The sequence below is a fragment of the Hippichthys cyanospilos genome, chromosome 3 (genome assembly GCF_059441005.1).
Source record: "Hippichthys cyanospilos isolate Australia breed blue-spotted pipefish chromosome 3, RoL_Hcya_1.0, whole genome shotgun sequence".
Classification (NCBI taxonomy): Eukaryota; Metazoa; Chordata; class Actinopteri; order Syngnathiformes; family Syngnathidae; genus Hippichthys; species Hippichthys cyanospilos.
The window spans coordinates 22,896,914-22,916,912 of NC_142371.1; the positions used below are offsets into that span (position 1 = coordinate 22,896,914).

At 39.6% G+C, this 19,999-nt stretch overlaps 1 protein-coding gene and 9 non-coding genes across 11 annotated transcripts in view; 1 reads left to right on the plus strand and 9 right to left on the minus strand.

The window, feature by feature from the left end:
* bbs9 (Bardet-Biedl syndrome 9) overlaps positions 1–19,999 on the plus strand; it is a 90,869-nt gene that overhangs the window by 56,693 nt on the left and 14,177 nt on the right. For both annotated transcript variants that reach the window (XM_088411000.1, XM_088411001.1), the window contains one exon: positions 956–1,060. In XM_088411000.1, the coding sequence (XP_088267126.1) occupies positions 956–1,060 (105 nt within the window). The remainder of the gene's footprint in view (positions 1–955; positions 1,061–19,999) is intronic.
* On the minus strand, positions 18,483–18,555 carry trnak-cuu (transfer RNA lysine (anticodon CUU)). Its single transcript has one exon. It is a non-coding gene; the product is annotated as a tRNA-Lys (tRNA).
* trnak-cuu (transfer RNA lysine (anticodon CUU)) lies at positions 18,658–18,730 on the minus strand. Its single transcript has one exon. It is a non-coding gene; the product is annotated as a tRNA-Lys (tRNA).
* On the minus strand, positions 18,833–18,905 carry trnak-cuu (transfer RNA lysine (anticodon CUU)). Its single transcript has one exon. It is a non-coding gene; the product is annotated as a tRNA-Lys (tRNA).
* trnak-cuu (transfer RNA lysine (anticodon CUU)) lies at positions 19,009–19,081 on the minus strand. The gene has a single exon. It is a non-coding gene; the product is annotated as a tRNA-Lys (tRNA).
* Positions 19,181–19,253, minus strand: trnak-cuu (transfer RNA lysine (anticodon CUU)). Its single transcript has one exon. It is a non-coding gene; the product is annotated as a tRNA-Lys (tRNA).
* trnak-cuu (transfer RNA lysine (anticodon CUU)) lies at positions 19,355–19,427 on the minus strand. Its single transcript has one exon. It is a non-coding gene; the product is annotated as a tRNA-Lys (tRNA).
* On the minus strand, positions 19,529–19,601 carry trnak-cuu (transfer RNA lysine (anticodon CUU)). The gene has a single exon. It is a non-coding gene; the product is annotated as a tRNA-Lys (tRNA).
* trnak-cuu (transfer RNA lysine (anticodon CUU)) lies at positions 19,701–19,773 on the minus strand. The gene has a single exon. It is a non-coding gene; the product is annotated as a tRNA-Lys (tRNA).
* On the minus strand, positions 19,875–19,947 carry trnak-cuu (transfer RNA lysine (anticodon CUU)). Its single transcript has one exon. It is a non-coding gene; the product is annotated as a tRNA-Lys (tRNA).

The following is a 19,999-nucleotide window of genomic DNA, read 5'->3' on the forward strand; positions in this document are numbered from 1 at the left end:
ATCCCTCAGTGATCCCTGGACTCTTGTGGGGATTTGCACACACACACACGCACGCATGCACGCACACACACTGATGTTATTCAATGCCGTTTCTTTCGTCTTTTGTGATCAATCATCTGACGTCATAAAATGACTCGCATGCTTCATTCCTATACTGATTTTCTTTTTTCACTTTAACCAAGACAATGAACTATGTATTCCGTAACAATTAGTTTCAAGAAAAGGACTTTGATTGAGCAAGAGTTGTTCCATAAGTAGACTTGTGAAAGAATATTGTTATATCTGTAGTTTAATATTATTAAACTACAGATATAAGTACAAGTATTGCAACCTCATTAAAAGCTCATTTAGAAATGTATGCTAACGCATTAGCATATGTGCAATGTTAACGCGTAAACTTTCAAGATCAATTTACATTTCATAAAGCATTGAAATTAAAGTAACTCCACTCTTCAGTATTAACTCTTTCAGTGCCATGGATGAAATTTTTCATCATGTAAAACATTTGGGTTGTGTGCCAGTGACAAGAATTCTACATTTTTTGTTTTTTTTTATGTGCAATGTTAACGCGTAAACTCTCAAGTCAATTTACATTTCATAAAGCATTGAAATTAAAGTAACTCCACTCTAAGGATTAACTCTTTTAGTGCCATGGACCAAAATTTCCATCATGTAAAATACTTGGGTTGTGTGCCAGTGACAAGAATACGTTTTTTTTTTTGTTTTTTTTTTTAAATTAATAAATGGATAGATGATATTCCCTTAATATTATACCAATTGAGCGCTGTAGTTATATACACACGCAAACTGCAATGTTGCCATCAAAAACACATTTTCACTGTTTTGGTTCATGTTTTATCGAAGGGAAGGACTGTTGAGTTGTTTCAGATGCTCCTTAAAAATGTAGTGAATGAGTTAATAATAATAATACGACTGAACAACTTGTGTCATTCAGGCGGCGTGGAGCCCATCGCGGAGCTGGCGGGAGACGAGACGGAGGAGCCTCAGGACGCCACCAAGTTCATCAAAAAGAAACAAGCTTCAAAGAAAACCAAGAAAGGTATGACATCCTCTTTTTTGTTTTTCTCTTTCTTTTCTTCATCAGCGTGATGACTGGCAGCTTGTCTTGAAAGCATCAAACAACCAATATGATGAAAGGACAAACGTTTCTTACATTTTTTCCACACGAGAGACACACACTTGGTAATATTGAAATGCACTGTGGTCAGTTTGTCTTTCATACAGCAGGTAAGTTACTAAGGCTAATATTGTGTGTGTGAGTATATATATATGTGTGTGTGTGTGTCTTAATCCTCCCTGCGATACAGCTGGGGTTCTGCATACCTCGTTTCCATAGCCTCCTCCACCCATCCCCACTAGCCCGCCTCCACCGTATTACACAGACATGGCCCGAGGCTCTGGCGTCCCTCTGTTCACCTCGTTTGCCTTCATGTACAGTATGTGTCAGTTCAGGACAGGAAGTGACTTTCGATTGACTTGAAAGGCATCAAAAGGTGTCTGGTAGGCGGGACATCAAATGCGAAACCCCCACCAGAAACCTTTCATATGTTCACCCTAAAGACACACTTCTAAGGCGGCGCCTTTCCGATTCTGCAGCCCACCTGGGCTTATAGACAGCCCACACTCATGCACAGTATACACACCCAGCAACATGCATTAGCTTTGTCTTTGAACCCTCACAATTCAGCCACTGTTTTATTTATCAGCTAATTACTAACAGCATGCGTGTTCGTAGCGTCTGCTAATTGCTAACAGTGTGCCTATTTATAGCATCCGCACGCGGTTTCATCCTCAAACTTTGTGAAAACACAGGCGTGCATTCACGTTAGCGTACAAGCGCGCGCTGTTAGCGTCCAAGGTTGGCTAATGTGTATTTGCCTCGCAGGATGGTACCGATTAGCAAGCACCATTAGCGATTAGCCGAGAGTGTTAGCATGATGGTAGCGCTCGTCCATTAGCTGCGGCAAAGCTGTTAGCCGAGTTTGACCAAGGTCAAGAGCGTTGTTGATTGTGTTTGTGTGTGAGGAAGTGTGAGTGTTTACATAAACAGCTAGAGGCGTAACGTCCCTGCCGCAGTTTAAGCATTGAATGTTGTATCGGTAGCACAGTGGCCAAGTGGTTACCACGTCTGCCTCGCAGCTGTCAAGTTCGAGGTTTGAATCTCCATTGAAAATGTCGGATTGTTCATAGCTATAAATGTGAACCCGGAAAATAACTTGTGATTTCGTTGTTATATGTAATCTGACTTTTACTGGGCTTCCGTTCACTGGCAACCATCCCATTGTGCATTGGAATATTTTTTCCTTCGGATGCGCCCTACTGTAGCTTCTAATTATTTGAGTGTGATAAACTAGCGTGTGGACACGATGGCATGGCGTCACATATTCCTTTTCCCTAAACTCAGCAGTAAATCTCTCGCCTCACCATGGAGTAGAGGGCTGGCTTCTGGTAATCTGGTGGGGGGTGAAATGTTTAAATTCTATGTTTTTAGCTTTAGTTGCATGTTGGAGCGCCGCAGGAGTTAGTATTTTTGCCTTTTCGGGGGGGTTCCGCGGCCTTCAAATTGGTGCGTTGACTAAATTACAGCTGGCTTTCTGGAGCATGCGTCCCAACTCAAACATGTCCAGTGCGTCGTTCTCAAAATAACTGTACTCGCGTAGGCCGCTCGCTTTCGCCCTCCTCGTGGGTGTCCTGAACCTCGCAAACCCAAAACGCACCCGATGTTCTGCGAGGAGTGTCTGCTCGCTGTATAATCGTCCGACAGGAAATCAAGTGGTAACATTAAACATTTTGCTGTGATGCAATGCCAGTATACGATTATGTATTTAAAACAACCACATAGCTTTTCTCTGGATAAGACCAATTAGCTTAATGCTAACAATAGAAATGACCATAGTTGGACTAACCAATATCACCTTAGAGCAGCACATTGATAGACAATATCCTGAGAAGCTGTGACTTTTTCCATGTATTTCCACATGTTTGTGCTATGCCGCCCCCGGTGGCCCAAGGAAGCAGCCACTAATTTGAAAATGAATCAATTCTTTACATTCTAATTTTAATTAATTCTTATTACTGCATTTTTCGATAACAGAATGCTATTTTTTTTTACTAAGAACCACATTACAACATTTTTTGTTTTCTTTTGTGATGCTGCAAAAGGTGGTTGTTTTGTATTAGTTTTTGGGCTTCTTTATTTAGCTGTATTTCAATGTATGTTTTTTTTTCCTAAAATTCCCTTGGTGGCATTAGTCTGAGCATATGCATATAAAAGAAGATTGAAAGCACCAATAGTCAGTCCTAAGTGGCCCACGTGTTTGTGTGTGCGTCTGTGTAATTTTAGCCAAGTTGTTAAAAGCTACCATTGAGGACATGACCTGGTCACAGTAAACGAAAGATAAATTGGAACTAATCAGTAGCACGTGAAGCATTTTGCAGCTCATCCTACTTTTTTTCCGAGGTTTTAACGCGGTGTCCTGTCAACAACATTTTTGAGTAGCGACATTGTAAATCAAAGCAGTGCCGGCGCGGCGTGTTGACGGAGCGCCGACGGGCTTTAATACGAGCATAATGTTGCGTTAATGTTACTGCCGCCGCATTATCTGATTGGCTATTTTTGGCCCACATCAAATGCTGCCGGCTATTATGTAAACACGTTCCACATATTTGTTATCATTGTCACCAGTGGAAAGTTCAATGTGCTTCTAAGCCGCGCGACAGCCGCTAGCTCCCGTCACTGACCTTCATGAACCTTCGCAAGCATGTCTTAAATCTGACTTTGATGCCGGATAAACACTGTGATCCGATCACATTTGAAACGTTGAAAACAAAATTATTGCATGCATTTTAATGTGTGTTTCTTGGCAGCCAAACATCATGCAAGTTTCAAAATTAATGAGTGTTTTGTGACGTGAAAAGCATGGGAAAGGAAAAAAAGAAAGAAAAACATTGATGATGTAGAAAAATGTGGCACAGACAAGGTAAAACATGGAAAAGTAAATATGCAGTAAGGTGTAAAGATGTGGGGAAATGTGGAAAAAAATTGATATGGCAAGGCATAAAGATATGGGAGATGTGCATAACGTGGTAAAAATATGGAAAGACAAAGATCTGTGAACTAAAGATATGAAAAAAAAACGTAAATATGGGGCAAGGCAAAAATGTGCGAAAGGTGTGGAAAAATTGCATGCGATATAAGAAAGATGTGGAAAACATGATAAATCTATGTAAAGATGTAAACACTTGATAACATGGTAAAAATATGGCAAGACATTTGTATGGTAAAGATTTGGGAAAACAAGGTAAATATGTAGCGAGACAAAGATATGAAAGGTGTGAACAATGGTAAGATATAAGAAAGATGTGGAAAATGAGGTCAAAATTGGGCAATACATAAATGTATAATACTATGGCAAGACGTAATTATATGGTAAAGATGTAGGAAAACATGGTAAATATGTGGCAAGACAAACTTATGAAAGATGTGGAAAAATATGGTAAGCTATCAGAAAGACGTGGAAAACATTAACTGTAAATATGTGGAAAATGATGTAAAAATCTGCCAATACAGAAAATATGTAGGGGATGTGGAAAACAAGGTTAAGTAAATGAGAAAACTCTCAAGATGAGAAAGATGTGGAAAAACATGGTAGATATATGGTAAGACAGATACATGGAAATACAGAAAGACAACATTCATCATGGATTGATACAGTTATGATTGTCATCACTAGTATTTTAGTTGACTTTGTTTGAACTAGATTTGACTTTTGTTTAATGTTCATTTTTTCCAATATTCACTCGGCCCATACAGCCATTTGATCTTATCCAGGTATGCCTCGCTACCCCATTGCCAAAATGTAAAACAAAAAAAGGTGCAAATTTTGGACTTATGGGAAAGATGTGGAAAATATAATAAAAGATTTGAAGAAAGATAGACACGTGCAAATAGGTCAAAACTTTTCCAAGAAATTAAATACTTGCAGAATGATGTGGGAGCGACATGGGAAAGCCTAAGATAAACATGGCAAAGACATGGAAAAAAATGGGAAAGACACTGCTCCATGAAGTCAGGTCTTTAGAAAGCTAAGGAAGACCAGCAAAAGTTCACCGAGAAGACCTGCAAGGTCATGGGAAATGAAATGAAAAATCAGTGGGTATGGCAAGTGTTATTATTTAGATGAGCATCACGGACAAAGCATACAACTTTTCAGCGAGGGCCTTCATGCTTTGCTCGTGTAGCATACAACGCGTAACACATAACACGTGTGGAGGACTTGCGTCCATTCAGGTTGTCGCTCCTCGGGGAGCGGCCATCAGGAATGAATGGTCTTCCTCTGGGATGCCGCTGGAGGAAGTGGAACTTCCAGAGTGGAGGAAGTTCAACTTCACACTCAGTTGCTGCTTTTCACATCACAAACCACAACAAAGCTTAGCCGCAAAGCCAATATGTATCGAAACTTTACTGTGTATTGCTGCACGTTTAATTTGCATTACAGGCAACCATTGATTAATTTCACGTTTGTCACTACTGCCTATTATATTACTTCATACTACTTTACTTCAGCATGTTACATATTACAGTAAATTACATTACACCTTTTCTCTGTTATTTTGCATGACGTTATTACCTTTAACGTACACAATATGGCAATGTTCAATACCACTTTTTTCAGACTGATACCGTGCACATCATTGGTACTTTTGAGCCCTAAAATTTCCCACAAACAACGATGACAGATACTTTTCAAGAAAGATCCAGATCTAGCGTTTGTATTTTCAGATTATATGATATTAATGCCATTTTTTTGCTGTCATTTTCTAATTCTATTCATATACTGTACACACAGATATTGCATCTTAGTGGACATCTGTCAGACGTTAATGACTTTAATCATTGTAAAATGGTCACAAGGGGGCAGATACCAATATCTGACATTGTCACGACATTGACCTATACGTTGAAATAAGCGCGGGTATCGGCCCAATACCAATACCTGGTATCAGTATCACTCTCATGTCCTTACATATTACGTTAGATTAGATTAATGACCACACTAGCCCACTCATTTCATCTTAACATGAATGTATCATTATGACATATTGTTTTAGATATACTACTACAATACATTCCAGTTCATTTTGTAATACTTTGCTACTACTGCAGATTGTCGCTTTTATTACCGCATTTTACATCGCAATACTATTGCTGCATTCACTAATACCATAATTACTGACGCATTATTACTGTCCCAGGTATTACTTTAGATCATATGACTTTTTATTTACTCGTTCATTCCCAAAGACGTAATTTTCTGCATGATTTATTTAAAAAAATAGTTTGTACATATGAAAGAAAAATACGAATTTGAAAAAAAAATCAGGAATAACAAATCATACTCTGTTTGAAAAGGAGTAGGAAGAAATAAAAATACTTTATACTTCGGTACAAAAATTGCTACACGGGTATATGTTCTGTATATGGAATGGATGGAAAAGTATATGAAAAGAAAAAAAAATCATGGATCTATGAGGTTAAAATAAGTGAGTTTAAACTACAAGTGAAAAACTTTACATATTTTTTTGTGGCTATGTTAGCATGTCATCTGTTGAACGCTATGACTAGGTTTCCTTCCTTTTTTCGCATATTGCATATAAAGTCATCTCGGAACAGCCAATAAATTGTATTCCACTGATGTGTAATTCTGGTGTACTATATGAATCTAATATTTATACATGTGGAAGATATAAGTAGGCTATATAGAAGTCGCATTGCCTTTTGAATAAAGACCCCCTTTGTCTACACATTTCTCTCTCTCTCTCTCTCCACAAACCCCCAAAACTTATCTCCACAAGTCCCACAGCTTATGCTTTTTCCCCCCACAGTGCACCCACCCACACATTATGCTATTACTTATAATTTCTTTACTACTGTTTGATCCCTAAAATGGCAAAAATGTGCAACAAATTGCCTTTTTTTTTCCCTTCCAAATATCGAACCCATTTTACATCCATTATCAAAACATGCATTTTCTGAAACGACGCATTCATGAACTGTCCGTGCATGCGCGCGCGAGTGTGTGTAAAGTTTATCAAAGGAGACGTGTCAATTAGCTGGGGTCTACACAAGGCAGAGTCGGAGTTCAAAGTTCAAGCCGGGGGTTATTCGTCAGCTGTCACTAACTATAAAAACTTACTGTGTTCCTCGACACACACACACAGACTCCGTGTGTGTGCAGCCTGACAAATGTGCATTTTTCCTGCTATGTAAACAACAATGATTCACTGTGACTTTAAAGATATATATAAATACATACTTACATATATATATTTTATACGCTTGAAAAATGTTGAGCGCTTGCCTTGTAAAATCAACAAGATCATAAAAACAATGTTTAGTGGGTCGGCTATGAAAGACAAACAAAAAACTGCAAAAACACCCTTGGGACCACAGACTAAATATGTGTGTGTGTCTGTTTACGTATAGCATTACACTCAGTTTAGTGCATTATGTAACATAACATGCAGCAGACACATTCTGTCCTCACTCTGCATGTAAAATGCATGTTTAATAGTTTTTGTGTTTGGCTGAACTATGGGACTCGCTGTTATTCAACATGTCAAATAAAATCAACTTTTAGATTTAGATGTAGTTTACAGTATAAGAATATATATATAGACATGTTTCTGTCTACTGACATTTTTTTTGGGGGGGGGGGGTTACCCGCTATAGCCATCTTATAAAGGAAAAAGTGGTGAGGCCGCATGAACCGGAACGCTTCCTCGGCGCGATCGGCGTCGTTTCGCTCTCAGCTTTGGCGCGCGCTCAAGACAAAGAACAAAGTGCGACCGCAGACGGGAAGGTTTAACAACATCCTCAAACGTTGCCCTGCACCCATCCGATGTGTGCCTATGTGTGTTTAAGTGATTATGTGTGTGTGAGCGAATATACGAGTGTATGTGTAATGTTTTAATACCTTTTATGTTCATAAATTTATGAGTTTGTGGGCATGTGTGAGTGTTAGCTTTTGAGTGTTAGCGCCTGCCGTGTGTGTGAATCTGTGCGTGTGTCACTGTGTGTTACTGCGCAAGTGGAAATTTGTGTGTGTTTTTTGCACATCTGTGTGAGTGTCCCTGTGTGTCTGAGTGTGGTATTGTGCGTGTGTAAATGTGCATGTATGTAAACTTGTGTGTGTTTGTCCTACGTTGAGTGTGTGTACATTTGTGTATGACAGCATTGTGCGCATATAGCAGTGCTTTGCAATTATATTTTGCCAAGTCCCCCAGGAAAGTGAATACCTTTCACGTACCCCAATCTTGACGCGCTGACAATAAATAAGATTATTATCTCTAAAAATTGTATAAATATACTTAAACCTGTATTTTTTTTTAACATTAACAAAAGAAAAAGGCAATAGAAATCAACTTTTAACAAATGTTATTTTTTACAGCGTTTATACAGGTAACAGCTTAGTCTACAACAGAAAAAAAAATAACCAAGTGCATCAAAGTGCCTGAAAGTAAAAAAAAAGATTATTATCTATAAAAATTGCATATGTATACCTGAACCTTTGTTCTTATTAACATTATCAAAAGAAAAAAGCAATATAATCAAGTTTCAGCAACTGTTAATTAGTTTTTAAAGCATTTATACAAGTTACAGCTTAGTCTAAAACTGAAAAAAAAAATAACCAAGTGCATCAAAGTGCCTGAAAGTAAAAAAAAGATTATTATCTATAAAAATTGCATATGTATACTTGAACCTTTGTCGTTATTAACATTATCAAAAGAAAAAAGCAATATAATCAAGTTTCAGCAACTGTTAACTAGTTTTTAAAGCATTTATACGAGTTACAGCTTAGTCTAAAACAGAAAAAAAACTAAGTACATCAAAGTGCCGGGAACAAAAAAGATGAAAATTCTTACGTTATTGCAATTGAACTTCATGTGACAAAAACAAAAGCCCCCCCACCCCCCCCACCACCCCCCCCCCCCCACCCCACCCCCCATGGTGGTGCTCATTATCCCGGTGTTAATTGTCATTGTGGGGACGTCTTGTTCTTATGGCGCCATTTTGGTGAGCCCCTCTAGTCCAGCCCCCTTTTTGAGGGTCAAGACTTGGTTTAAGAGTTTAGATTGAAATTGGATTTTGCTTGAGGTCAGGGGTAATGTTAGGCAGTCAGTTGTCATGGTTAAGGTTAGGGGCGAGGAAACGCATTAAGTCAATGGGATGCCCCCATTAAGATCGCAAGAGAAACCCATGTGTGAGTGAATGGGTATATTTTAATGTGTGTGTACAAGTGCGCATGTGATCACAGAGGACATGATTAGTTCCCTTCATTAGGCTTAGCGACCGGGCTATACTCCATGACAAATATTGGACCATGGAAATGAGAGTCACACACAAATACCTACACACACCTTGAGGAGACACACCTGAAACACTCATCTAATGAACTCACAGTGCCGGACAGGACATTCCTCATTTATTCAGCGAACTCACACACTAACGAGCTGCCTCATGCACACACACACTTCACATCGAGTTGACGCACACACAGGCGGTGATGCCAAAGTAAACGGGGGCATAGGTTGCGGCTGCACGGCGTCTTTAATTATTTCCAGCGCCTAATGAGACTGGATCAGTTCCAGACAGACGTGCGCGCTCGCCCGGGCCGAGGCGCATCGCCGCTTCCGTCCACAAACACCCACGCGACCACCGCAGACGCCGCATGGCTAGCGGCGGCCCGCCAGAAGGCGTCCTGCCATCAAGCTGCCATCTTTTCTAATGCTAACGCCATTTCTGTTAGCGTTGCTACTTTGCCTGATGAGTTGATAGCATGTCCGACATGCTAACCGTCGTCTTTGCGTTTTAAAAACGAAACAAATGCATTCTGCAACATTTTGGGCAATTTGTTTCCCTTATGCTAAAAATAAATCAAAGTGTGTTTTGAGTCCCGTTCAAAATCATTACCAGCCACTCGGATTCTCTGTTTGTGTTTTGAGAAGCAACGCTATCTCCAGGGAGTGATTACACACTGAAAAACACACATTTGTGTGTGTGTGTGTTTAAAGAGAAGCAACATAGTCACGCTGTGGCAATCACACTCTGTAAGATGGTCAACAAAAGAATGTGCAAATATACACTTGCGCTCCCTCATTTACATGCGCTTACGTTCACAACACAACCGCACACGCCGCACGCGTGCAAAAATGCGCAGGGATCTTTTTCCTGTCGCCCCCACACACACATGCATGCACATGCACACACATTTTGACGCGTTCTCACACACACTCACATAAATAGACACCTGGATACAGTGCAAGATACATTTTGAGTCGTGCTCTGTGAGCGCTGTACACCAGATATGAATCGGTTTAGTGTTGCAGATTTTTTTTTCCATTTAGAAATTAAATAGTAATTTAGTATCGAATTATATCATCTACTGTACATCCAAAATCTCTTAATATTAGCACTTGTATACAAGCAGTCCATTCCAGACTCTTCTAATAAAAATGTGTCATACAGGTTTGCTTCTTGTTCCACTTAATTTGCTCTGAATTTGAAAATAAACCTGTACTGTAGCTGCTGCGGCATTAAAACGCATTACATTTGATTTTCTAATACATGCCGAAAAAATTAAAATTCCACACACCCTCTCATTTGCCTTCATGCAACTCCAGGAGTAAATGTATGTGCAATATTTACAATACATTGCGTCAAAAGTGGAACATTTGTATCGAAAAACCCCTCATGAGCTGCAATTGGCAATTGGAAACAAATAGTTTTTTGTGATTACATGCACACTTCTAAGGTACAAGAAGTGCACACAAATACACACACGCATTTACACAGTGTATATACTATCAAATATACACAATGCACATTCACGTGCACACTCACGTAAAGATACACGCGCGTACAAACACACTACCACACAAGCAGCATGTTGCTATTTGCTGCGCTGGCTGATAGTGTTAGAAGAGGGTTTAATGCAGACAAAACAGCAGACCACACCCACAGGAAGTTGAGACTGAGGCGAATGGCAAATGCTACGTTGCACACAGATCATGTCGGGCTAATGTGTGTGCGCTTCAGCTCATCTACACAAACAGACCAAAACCATTTTCAATTTGTTCGATGGCAGTGTTTAGAAGTCAATAACAAAAATAATCTTCTGTATTTCCAGCTACTTAATAAAAAAGCACCAGTTCTGTGGATTATTTTCAAATTCAGAGCAAAATAATTGGAACAAGAAGCAACGTGTAGTTAAATTGCTTAACATTTGTGTTGCATTGAGGCTGTGAATGGGCAAGCACTGATACTAGATATTGATAACAGGCCAAAATCAGCCTTTTATGAGATATCATGGAGGCTACCGATATTTGCCTCCGATAGTCCTCCTTGGCAGTGGTTGGTGTTGTACTATAGCAGTTTGCCACCTCCGCGAATCATCGCGGTATAGGTGAGTACTCAAAAATGTAATACTTGTACCGGCGTCAGATACGAAAAATGGAATCGCTAGTTAGGCATATTTATTGTGCTTGACAACCATCTGTCTTGAAGGAAGTCGACGTGTCTTAGTCTGTGTTTAAAAAAAGCATCATCTTTGCTATATGTGTGCGCGCGCTTGTGTGTCTTTGTGTTTGTGTGCATGTGTGTTGATGGCCATGTTGCGGACAAAGTGTTTATGCGGTGAAAGTTCCATAAAAACATGCTGCCGTCGCATATGTCTGGTGACATTTACAACTGGGATGAATCATCATGGCTGCTGTCCCTGAGTAGGCCTTCGCCATAGAGACCAAGGACTTTGCGTGTCCATCATATGTGGACAGGGAATCCTGGCTTTTTGCAGATTTTTAAGTTTGATTAATAACGTGCTAAATTACGAGCAGAAATAAGCGGCAGAGAAGACCATCTAATCTCCAATAATTAACGTTGTTTGCACAGCGAGAATGATATCTTTAAGTATTGTTGTAATCTCTGCATGTTTTTTTTAAAATAGAAAAAAATTGTGCTGTAAAGTATGTTAGCATTAGCCAACTTAGCCCCCCATTTCTCCAGCCAATTTCGAGCTTTTTTGGCTGACAGTCAAAAATGTGTTCTGTTACATTGCAATGAATGTTAGCAGTAAGAAAAAATGGCAAAAAAGGTCCCCAACTAAACTCGAGTGTGTATTGTTGTACGCCATTGGTGCAAGTTACACAAAGGCTTTTAATACTGTAACATTTATGCTAACTTGCATTAGCATGTCTATGGTGTTTCCTATTATATGTTAGCATTAAGATGGTGGACCTTTGATGGATTTCCATCGTTTTGTTGATCATCCATCCATTTTATATTGGTGATTAAATCTACACATTTAAAGTGCCCCTGTTTTATATCAATTTGGCAATTTTCACCGCTTTTTTTGGAGAACTATATAAGCTAGTTTTTTCATTCGTTCAAAGTTGTGAATTCAGAAAATCGAAGGACGGAAACTCGACATTTTGCATTGTAAAAATGTGATTATCAAGTTGATTTTTTTTTTCTTATTTACAATAAAATCAGCATTCTTGTCACAGTTACCCATCTGAGCTATCACAACATCAAGTCCACACTACCGGCAATGACCACAGGAAACATTTTTGTTTTGTTTGTTTTTTTCAAGAAAAATATGCTTTCCTCAAACCAAAAAATGTTCTTTCAAATACAGCCTTGTTCATGTTTCCTGACGTCTCGTTACAGTGTCGCTTTTACGCTGCAGTGGAAGTGGTGCAGACGGTTTCTCTTCAAATGACTGAGTCCAGATAGGCGGGCTATAATTACGCCGCGTGTGCGGTTCTTTGTCAAATCGCTCCACCGACTGCACATTCCTGCATTTTGTGTATTTTTACAGCCCCGCAACACTCCTGCTGCTCTGTCACTTAACACACATGCACACAAGACAAAGTCATACACACTAGATGTGGCAAAGGTACTTACTCTCCGTACTTAGAAGCACCGAAAAAAAACTGTATTTTTTTCTGTAAATTTAAGCAAAATGTTGAAAAAAGGCTCATTAATGTTCAAAGTTAATTTTCCATGAAAAACAGTGTGAATTTTCATGGGAAAAAATAAAATATTGAAAATCATTTTAGAAAGAAAAATTGATGTTAGTGTTGGCTTGAGTTTTATGCTTTTTCACCTAATAAATTTCTCTTGAGTTGCGTCCACTTGGTAAAATTTTCATTGGTGATATTTGATCTCAAACGGATGAGCAACATGTTGATAGAGAATACAACAATATTAACATGCATCTCGCCTCAAATCTCCAAAATCATAACTTTTTCAGGACCCTAAAAATTAGATGCTTGTTCAGCCATTCACATTGCATTATGAAATTTGATACATTTTATTGATCAATGATTTCTGAAAATAACACAGGTGCTGACAAATATATCATTTTTTAAATGTCAAATTCACTAAGGTTTAAGCCTGATGCTAGCAATATATTTATAATTTGTGAAAAACTACGATTATTCCCGCAATTTATTGATTCAGTTGTAAAACTCTTCTTTGTGTGTGTGTGTGTGTCTGTCTGTCTTTTACTGCCCCCTGATGGCCAAGACACAAACAACTGTAGGAGCAGTACATTGTCCATTGAATTTAACAAAATGAGGGGACAATATTGTTGGGTATTATTGTAAAACAATAAATAATCCATGTACATTTTATTAGTGATTTTATTAGTGCATGGGATGGTGATTACATCTAAGATGTTCTGACACAAAACCAGCGTCCAACAGTCAGCCACTTTTGAAAACTTGTTGCCAAACTACACAAACTACGAAAACATTCAAAATACCGTTGTAGACAATCCGATCGCAATGTCTACTTCTAAATCACTAGCTTCTCTAAATATTTGTAGTTTGCTACTTCCCAACACTGATACACACACACGCACTCTTTCTTTGATAATTTCGCAAGTGCTGCCATCTTTGAACGAACACTGATGCGCATCCTCGCAGCAGTCAGTCACGATACGATGTTCACTTGAAAGCCCACTGCTTGTTATGCGTGTCTGTACGGACAGACAGCAATTAAGTGGGAACATCCCAGTGGGACCAGTACTGCCGACTCCCATCAATCACGCCGCAAAACCGCTGGAATGTCTGCAGGGATGTGTTGGCGTGTGCGCCGCACTCTCTCACTTTGTTGTGATCGCTCAGGAGAGTGGAGGTGTGCGTTTGATTTTGAAATCACACAGCCTGATGTGTGTTTTGAAAATAAAATGGAAAGCGGGATTTTTTAGAGCTGTTTGTGCCACTGTGTCACATTCATGAAAAAAATTCAAACTTAATACAAAAAGACTTGACCGTAAAAACACAGGAATATCACTCACAAGGACAGGGAGAACTGACAGCAACATTGAACATGACACAAACATCCACAATGACACGAAAAGAATTGAAACGAAACAGAATAATAAATACACTCAAAACTGATGGGACAAACAAGGAACACCTGGGCATGACACAATAGGAGCAGGGAGCTGATTGGTCAACACATGGGAAGCAGGTTAAACGCAATTACATAGGTGGATGCAATTACACTGAGACACTGACACGAGGGGAATAAATACATGAATTTAACCACATAAACAAAAACCCACAACTTGAAATGATAATAATAAAAAGCCCAAAACAGAAAAGAAAAGAAAACCCCTAATTCAACCCACAGAGAACAAATAACACTCCTCACCAACTTCAACAAGACTATACTGCCCCGAAATCAAGTTTAATTGGGTGAGCAGCACTAAATGCTAACAGTGTTAGCGGCTAGCAGCAATCAACTGCCCCAAACAGGGTAGAGAAAGCAGTCGAATTACTTTTCAGAGGGAGTGGAATAGATGTAAATGACTCAATTGACACAGTTACTGTTCCTACTGATCACATTTTAACAAACCGAACGTACTCAAATCTCACCCATCAAAAATCGCGACTGTGATATGGACATCCCTTTGTCTGAATAATGTTTCTAAAAAAAAAAAAAAAGTCTGCTGCGGTTCACATCATTGTTTTTTTCACCAAGCAAAATTATTCCTCTTTGATTTTTCTCCAAATATTTGATTATTCATTAGAATCTCGAATATAGAATAGCTGCAGCCTAATAAATATTATTTATTGCTTCATTTTCTCATTGACTTGGTAATGGTTATGAGATCTTATTTTTTTAACTTGCTGATTGATAATCAACTCTGATAACCTAATCGTCCAAGGCTTAGTAAGTATATTTTTACACATGAATACATCAAAATATAAATGTGCTTACATCAGTCAACTCATGCAAATCCAAGAGATATAAATTTGCCTAATATTGCATTAACTCTGTGAAAAACAAAGCTATTCAAGCCATTACTTGCGGTAAGGATGGTACAAAAGCATCTCTGTGACGGCTGCGCCTCGCTCCCGATCCCGCTCAACTTATTTTTGGAGCCACTGACTCTCATTTTAGTGCTGAAATACACTACTTATACTCATCACACCACACATATATATAACATTGCTTTCATTGTGCGTGTCTGTGTGTGTATAGATATGCGTGCATGTCTGTGTGTGTGAGTTAAGATGAGTGTGGGGATGTGAACGGGTTAAAGCCATGGAAGTGCTGGAGCCAGAGAGATTGACCCAGACATGACCTGCCTATGAGAACATGGCTACACGCGCGCACACACGCACACACACACACACACACACACTAGAATAATGGCATCAAGAACAAACATCATGAATCGTCAATGTCTATTAAACAAATCTTTTAACACGTTCATTTATTTGCCAGAAAAATCCTATTTTCACGCAATGAGGCAAGAATATGATGATTTTGAATAAGTCACAAAAATATCAAGGTTGCCAACAAACGATTACTTCCTGGCATTCGGCCAATCAGATAGCGTCGCGTCGCTGCTTTGAAAGCACATTAGCCGTAAAAAACACTCTGCAATGAGCCGGATTCATAAGCAGCTGTGTGTATATGTGTGTGTTTTGTGGTGTTTTTTCTGCAAGTGGTAACGACTTGTCCACGCCGACGCCACACTGAGAGTGGCGCACTTAGCCGTCATTAAGTCCTAAACGACGTCAGCGCAGTTCGGCTGCGCTTCTGTAAGCGCGACTGAATGATTTAGTCTGTGGAAAAATGACTGCAAAATGTCACACCGGAGGATAATCGCCCTCAGAGACATCCAATAATGTATAATTGAACCTTTGCTTACTTTGATGGGAAGAGGGGAATACGTTTTAAATATTGGCCAAATTATCGGTATGTGCGTATTTTGTCTTAAATGGAAGCAGATGACCAAAAAGTAGCGTTAGCTTAAGCGAATGGCTTTCATGACATTTTAGGTAACGGGTTTCTCTTTTACCGGTCGTAACACGTTAAAGAAAGTGCTAAACCCATTGTCCTTATTTTTAAATTATCATTTGCAACTGGCAAGTTTCCAGAGCAAATAAATAAAGGTCCACAAAAATGTGTAAACTATAGACCAATATCAATTTTACCTCAATTCTCCAATATATTGGAAAAGATTTTCACAGTAAGACAGGACAATTTTTATTGATTAACATACGGTGACATGCTAAATGTTTAGCTTATAAGGGTTTAGAAGGGAAAAAAAAGGTCACTAGCAATAATAGAACTAATAGAGGAAGTTACAAAAAATTCTGATAAGAAAAAATATTTTTATTGACTTGCTTTTGGATTATGAAATTCTTTCACAAAAAAAAAAATATAGGATCAAAGAAACTAGTTGGTTAAAATCCTAATTAACTCATAGTGTAGAGCAGTGTGTGTTAGCATTGTGTGTGGAGTCCCCCAGGGATTTATACTGGGCACAAAGCTCTTCCTTTGGTATATTAATGACCTCTAATTGGCAGCTAAAAAAGTAATTATGCACTCAGGTAAAAATTTTGAAGGACCTTGACGCTAGAAATGAAATTTACAAGCTACAAGATTGATTTGCATGAAATAAGTGAACACTAAATACATTTAAAACGGAGATTATGTTGTTTGGTAAAGGCGATATAAATATACAAAAATACAAACACATATTTTGATTGATAATGTAGAATTTGATTATAAAATGTGTTAGAGACGTTTTAATGTACAATTTACAGATATTATCTTGATAAGAAAGCTTTATAAATTTTCTTTTGCTCACTGATATTACCACATTTAACCTATTATGCAGTCATATTGAACCCTATACACAATACAATTTATCAGATCCGCAAGGTATTGAGATTATAGAAATGCCCACTCTCCAGTTAAAAACACTTAAGTTTAAGGACCATGTAGCACCCCCTCATAGTCCACCATCTCCATGGCAACCATAACAGTCTTTAGTCCATCACATAAAGATGTCATCAGGCGGCCTCATTAGAATTTTTTTTTCTTTTTGTCCACCTGTACAACACAGCTGCTAAGTGTTCAACACACATCTCCATGATCTTGGCGAACGCTTTAACTTTTAAGTCAGGTGGAGACAAGCTAGCACGAGCCAAAGCACGACGTGAACGCAAAACAGACTCAACTTGAGGTCATCTGGCCTTTACGCCTCTTTTCGCCATCCCTCAATAAATAACCGTGCATACACAAATACACACATACATACATTCTCTTTGACATACGTGAGGGATCGTCCGTCGAGGGCCGTAAACGCGAAAGATGAATGTGGCGGTTAGGTGAGGCAAGGCGAGAAGACAACTGATAAGCGAGCGGGTTAGTTGGTGATGTCATCGCCTCTGAGGTCATTTTGTCATATTTCACCCAGCGCTAGCCCATGCAGCTGTGTGTGTATGCATCTGTTCATTTTAAAGTCAGTTTGGGTAATCCTGCTCTGTAATTGTGACAAAATATTGCTGAAATGCAAATATGTTCTCATTTATAATGTGCATAATATTGATAGCTCATATTTAAGACAATTTTACATTTTCTAAGAGATCAGGCATTCAATCCCTAAGTAATTTATAACTCTAAAAAAAAAATTCAGGGATATGGCTCAAGAAGTGTCCAAAAATAGCGGGTACCATATGAAGTAAATACTTAAATAATTGATTACTGTACGTAACAAGGCTTATTTAAACCCTCTTAGTCTCTCTTCCTTCGAGTGTAAAAAAAAACCTGCGCCCGCATAGCTTTATTGAAAAAGTAAAGGAGACCGCACATAGTTTAATGTAGACATACTAAATTGTCCATAGGTGTCAATGTGCAACCACTTCAGGGTGTCCTCCTCCACCTGCTTGAAGTCAGCTGGACTAGGCACCACAAAGCCAGCGACCCTTGTGAGGATAAGCGGCTCTAGATCATAAATATATGGATAGATGGATGGTAAGAAAAGAAAAGTGTTCAGGTTTAAAAATCAGCATGAAAGGTCAAGTTTATTTGAAGTACCAAATGACACATAATGGTCTCTTTTACCCAATAACATGCCCGACAAAGAATTCGCCCAACGTGGGGTTCGAACCCACGACCCTGAGATTAAGAGTCTCATGCTCTACCGACTGAGCTAGCCGGGCTACTAGTGTGTGTTTTTTCTTTTGTGATGGAGAAAGTACCAGCTGACACTGGTCAATCGTAACAGTCTCTGGATCCCCATCAACATGCCCTAAAGGAGAACACGCCCAACGTGGGGCTCGAACCCACGACCCTAAGATTAAGAGTCTCATGCTCTACCGACTGAGCTAGCCGGGCTACGACTGTGTGTTTTTTCTTTTGTGATGGAGAAAGTACCAGCTGACACTGATCAAACATAACAGTCTCTGGATCCCCATCAACATGCCCTAAAGGAGAACATGCCCAACGTGGGGCTCGAACCCACGACCCTGAGATTAAGAGTCTCATGCTCTACCGACTGAGCTAGCCGGGCTACTAGTGTGCGTCTTTTCTTTTGTGATGGAGAAAGTACCAGCTGACACTGATCAAGCATAACAGTGTCTATGGATCCCCATCAACATGCCCCAAAAAGAACACGCCCAACATGGGGCTCAAACCCACGACCCTGAGATTAAGAGTCTCATGCTCTACCGACTGAGCTAGCCAGGCTACTAGTGTGTTTTTTCTTTTGTGATGGAGAAAGTACCAGCTGACACTGATCAAGCATAACAGTATGTGGATCCCCATCAACATGCCCTAAAGAGAACACGCCCAACGTGGGGCTCGAACCCACGACCCTGAGATTAAGAGTCTCATGCTCTACCGACTGAGCTAGCCAGGCTACTAGCGTGTGTTTTTTCTTTTGTGATGGAGAAAGTACCAGCTGACACTGATCAAGCATAACAGTATCTGGATCCCCATCAACATGCCCTAAACAGAACACGTCCAACGTGGGGCTCGAACCCACGACCCTGAGATTAAGAGTCTCATGCTCTACCGACTGAGCTAGTCGGGCTACTAGTGTGTGTTTTTTCTATAGTGATAGAGAAAGTACCAGCTGACACTGATCAAGCATAACAATCTCTGGATCCCCATCAACATGCCCTAAAGAGAACGCGCCCAACATGGGGCTCGAACCCACAACCCTCAGATTAAGAGTCTCATGCTCTACCGACTGAGCTAGCCAGGCTACTAGTGTGTTTTTTCTTTTGTGATGGAGAAAGTACCAGCTGACACTGATCAAGCATAACAGTATGTGGATCCCCATCAACATGCCCTAAAGAGAACACGCCCAACGTGGGGCTCGAACCCACGACCCTGAGATTAAGAGTCTCATGCTCTACCGACTGAGCTAGCCAGGCTACCAGCGTGTGTTTTTTCTTTTGTGATGGAGAAAGTACCAGCTGACACTGATCAAGCATAACAGTATCTGGATCCCCATCAACATGCCCTAAAGAGAACACGTCCAACGTGGGGCTCGAACCCACGACGCTGAGATTAAGAGTCTCATGCTCTACCGACTGAGCTAGTCGGGCTACTAGTGTGTGTTTTTTCTATAGTGATAGAGAAAGTACCAGCTGACACTGA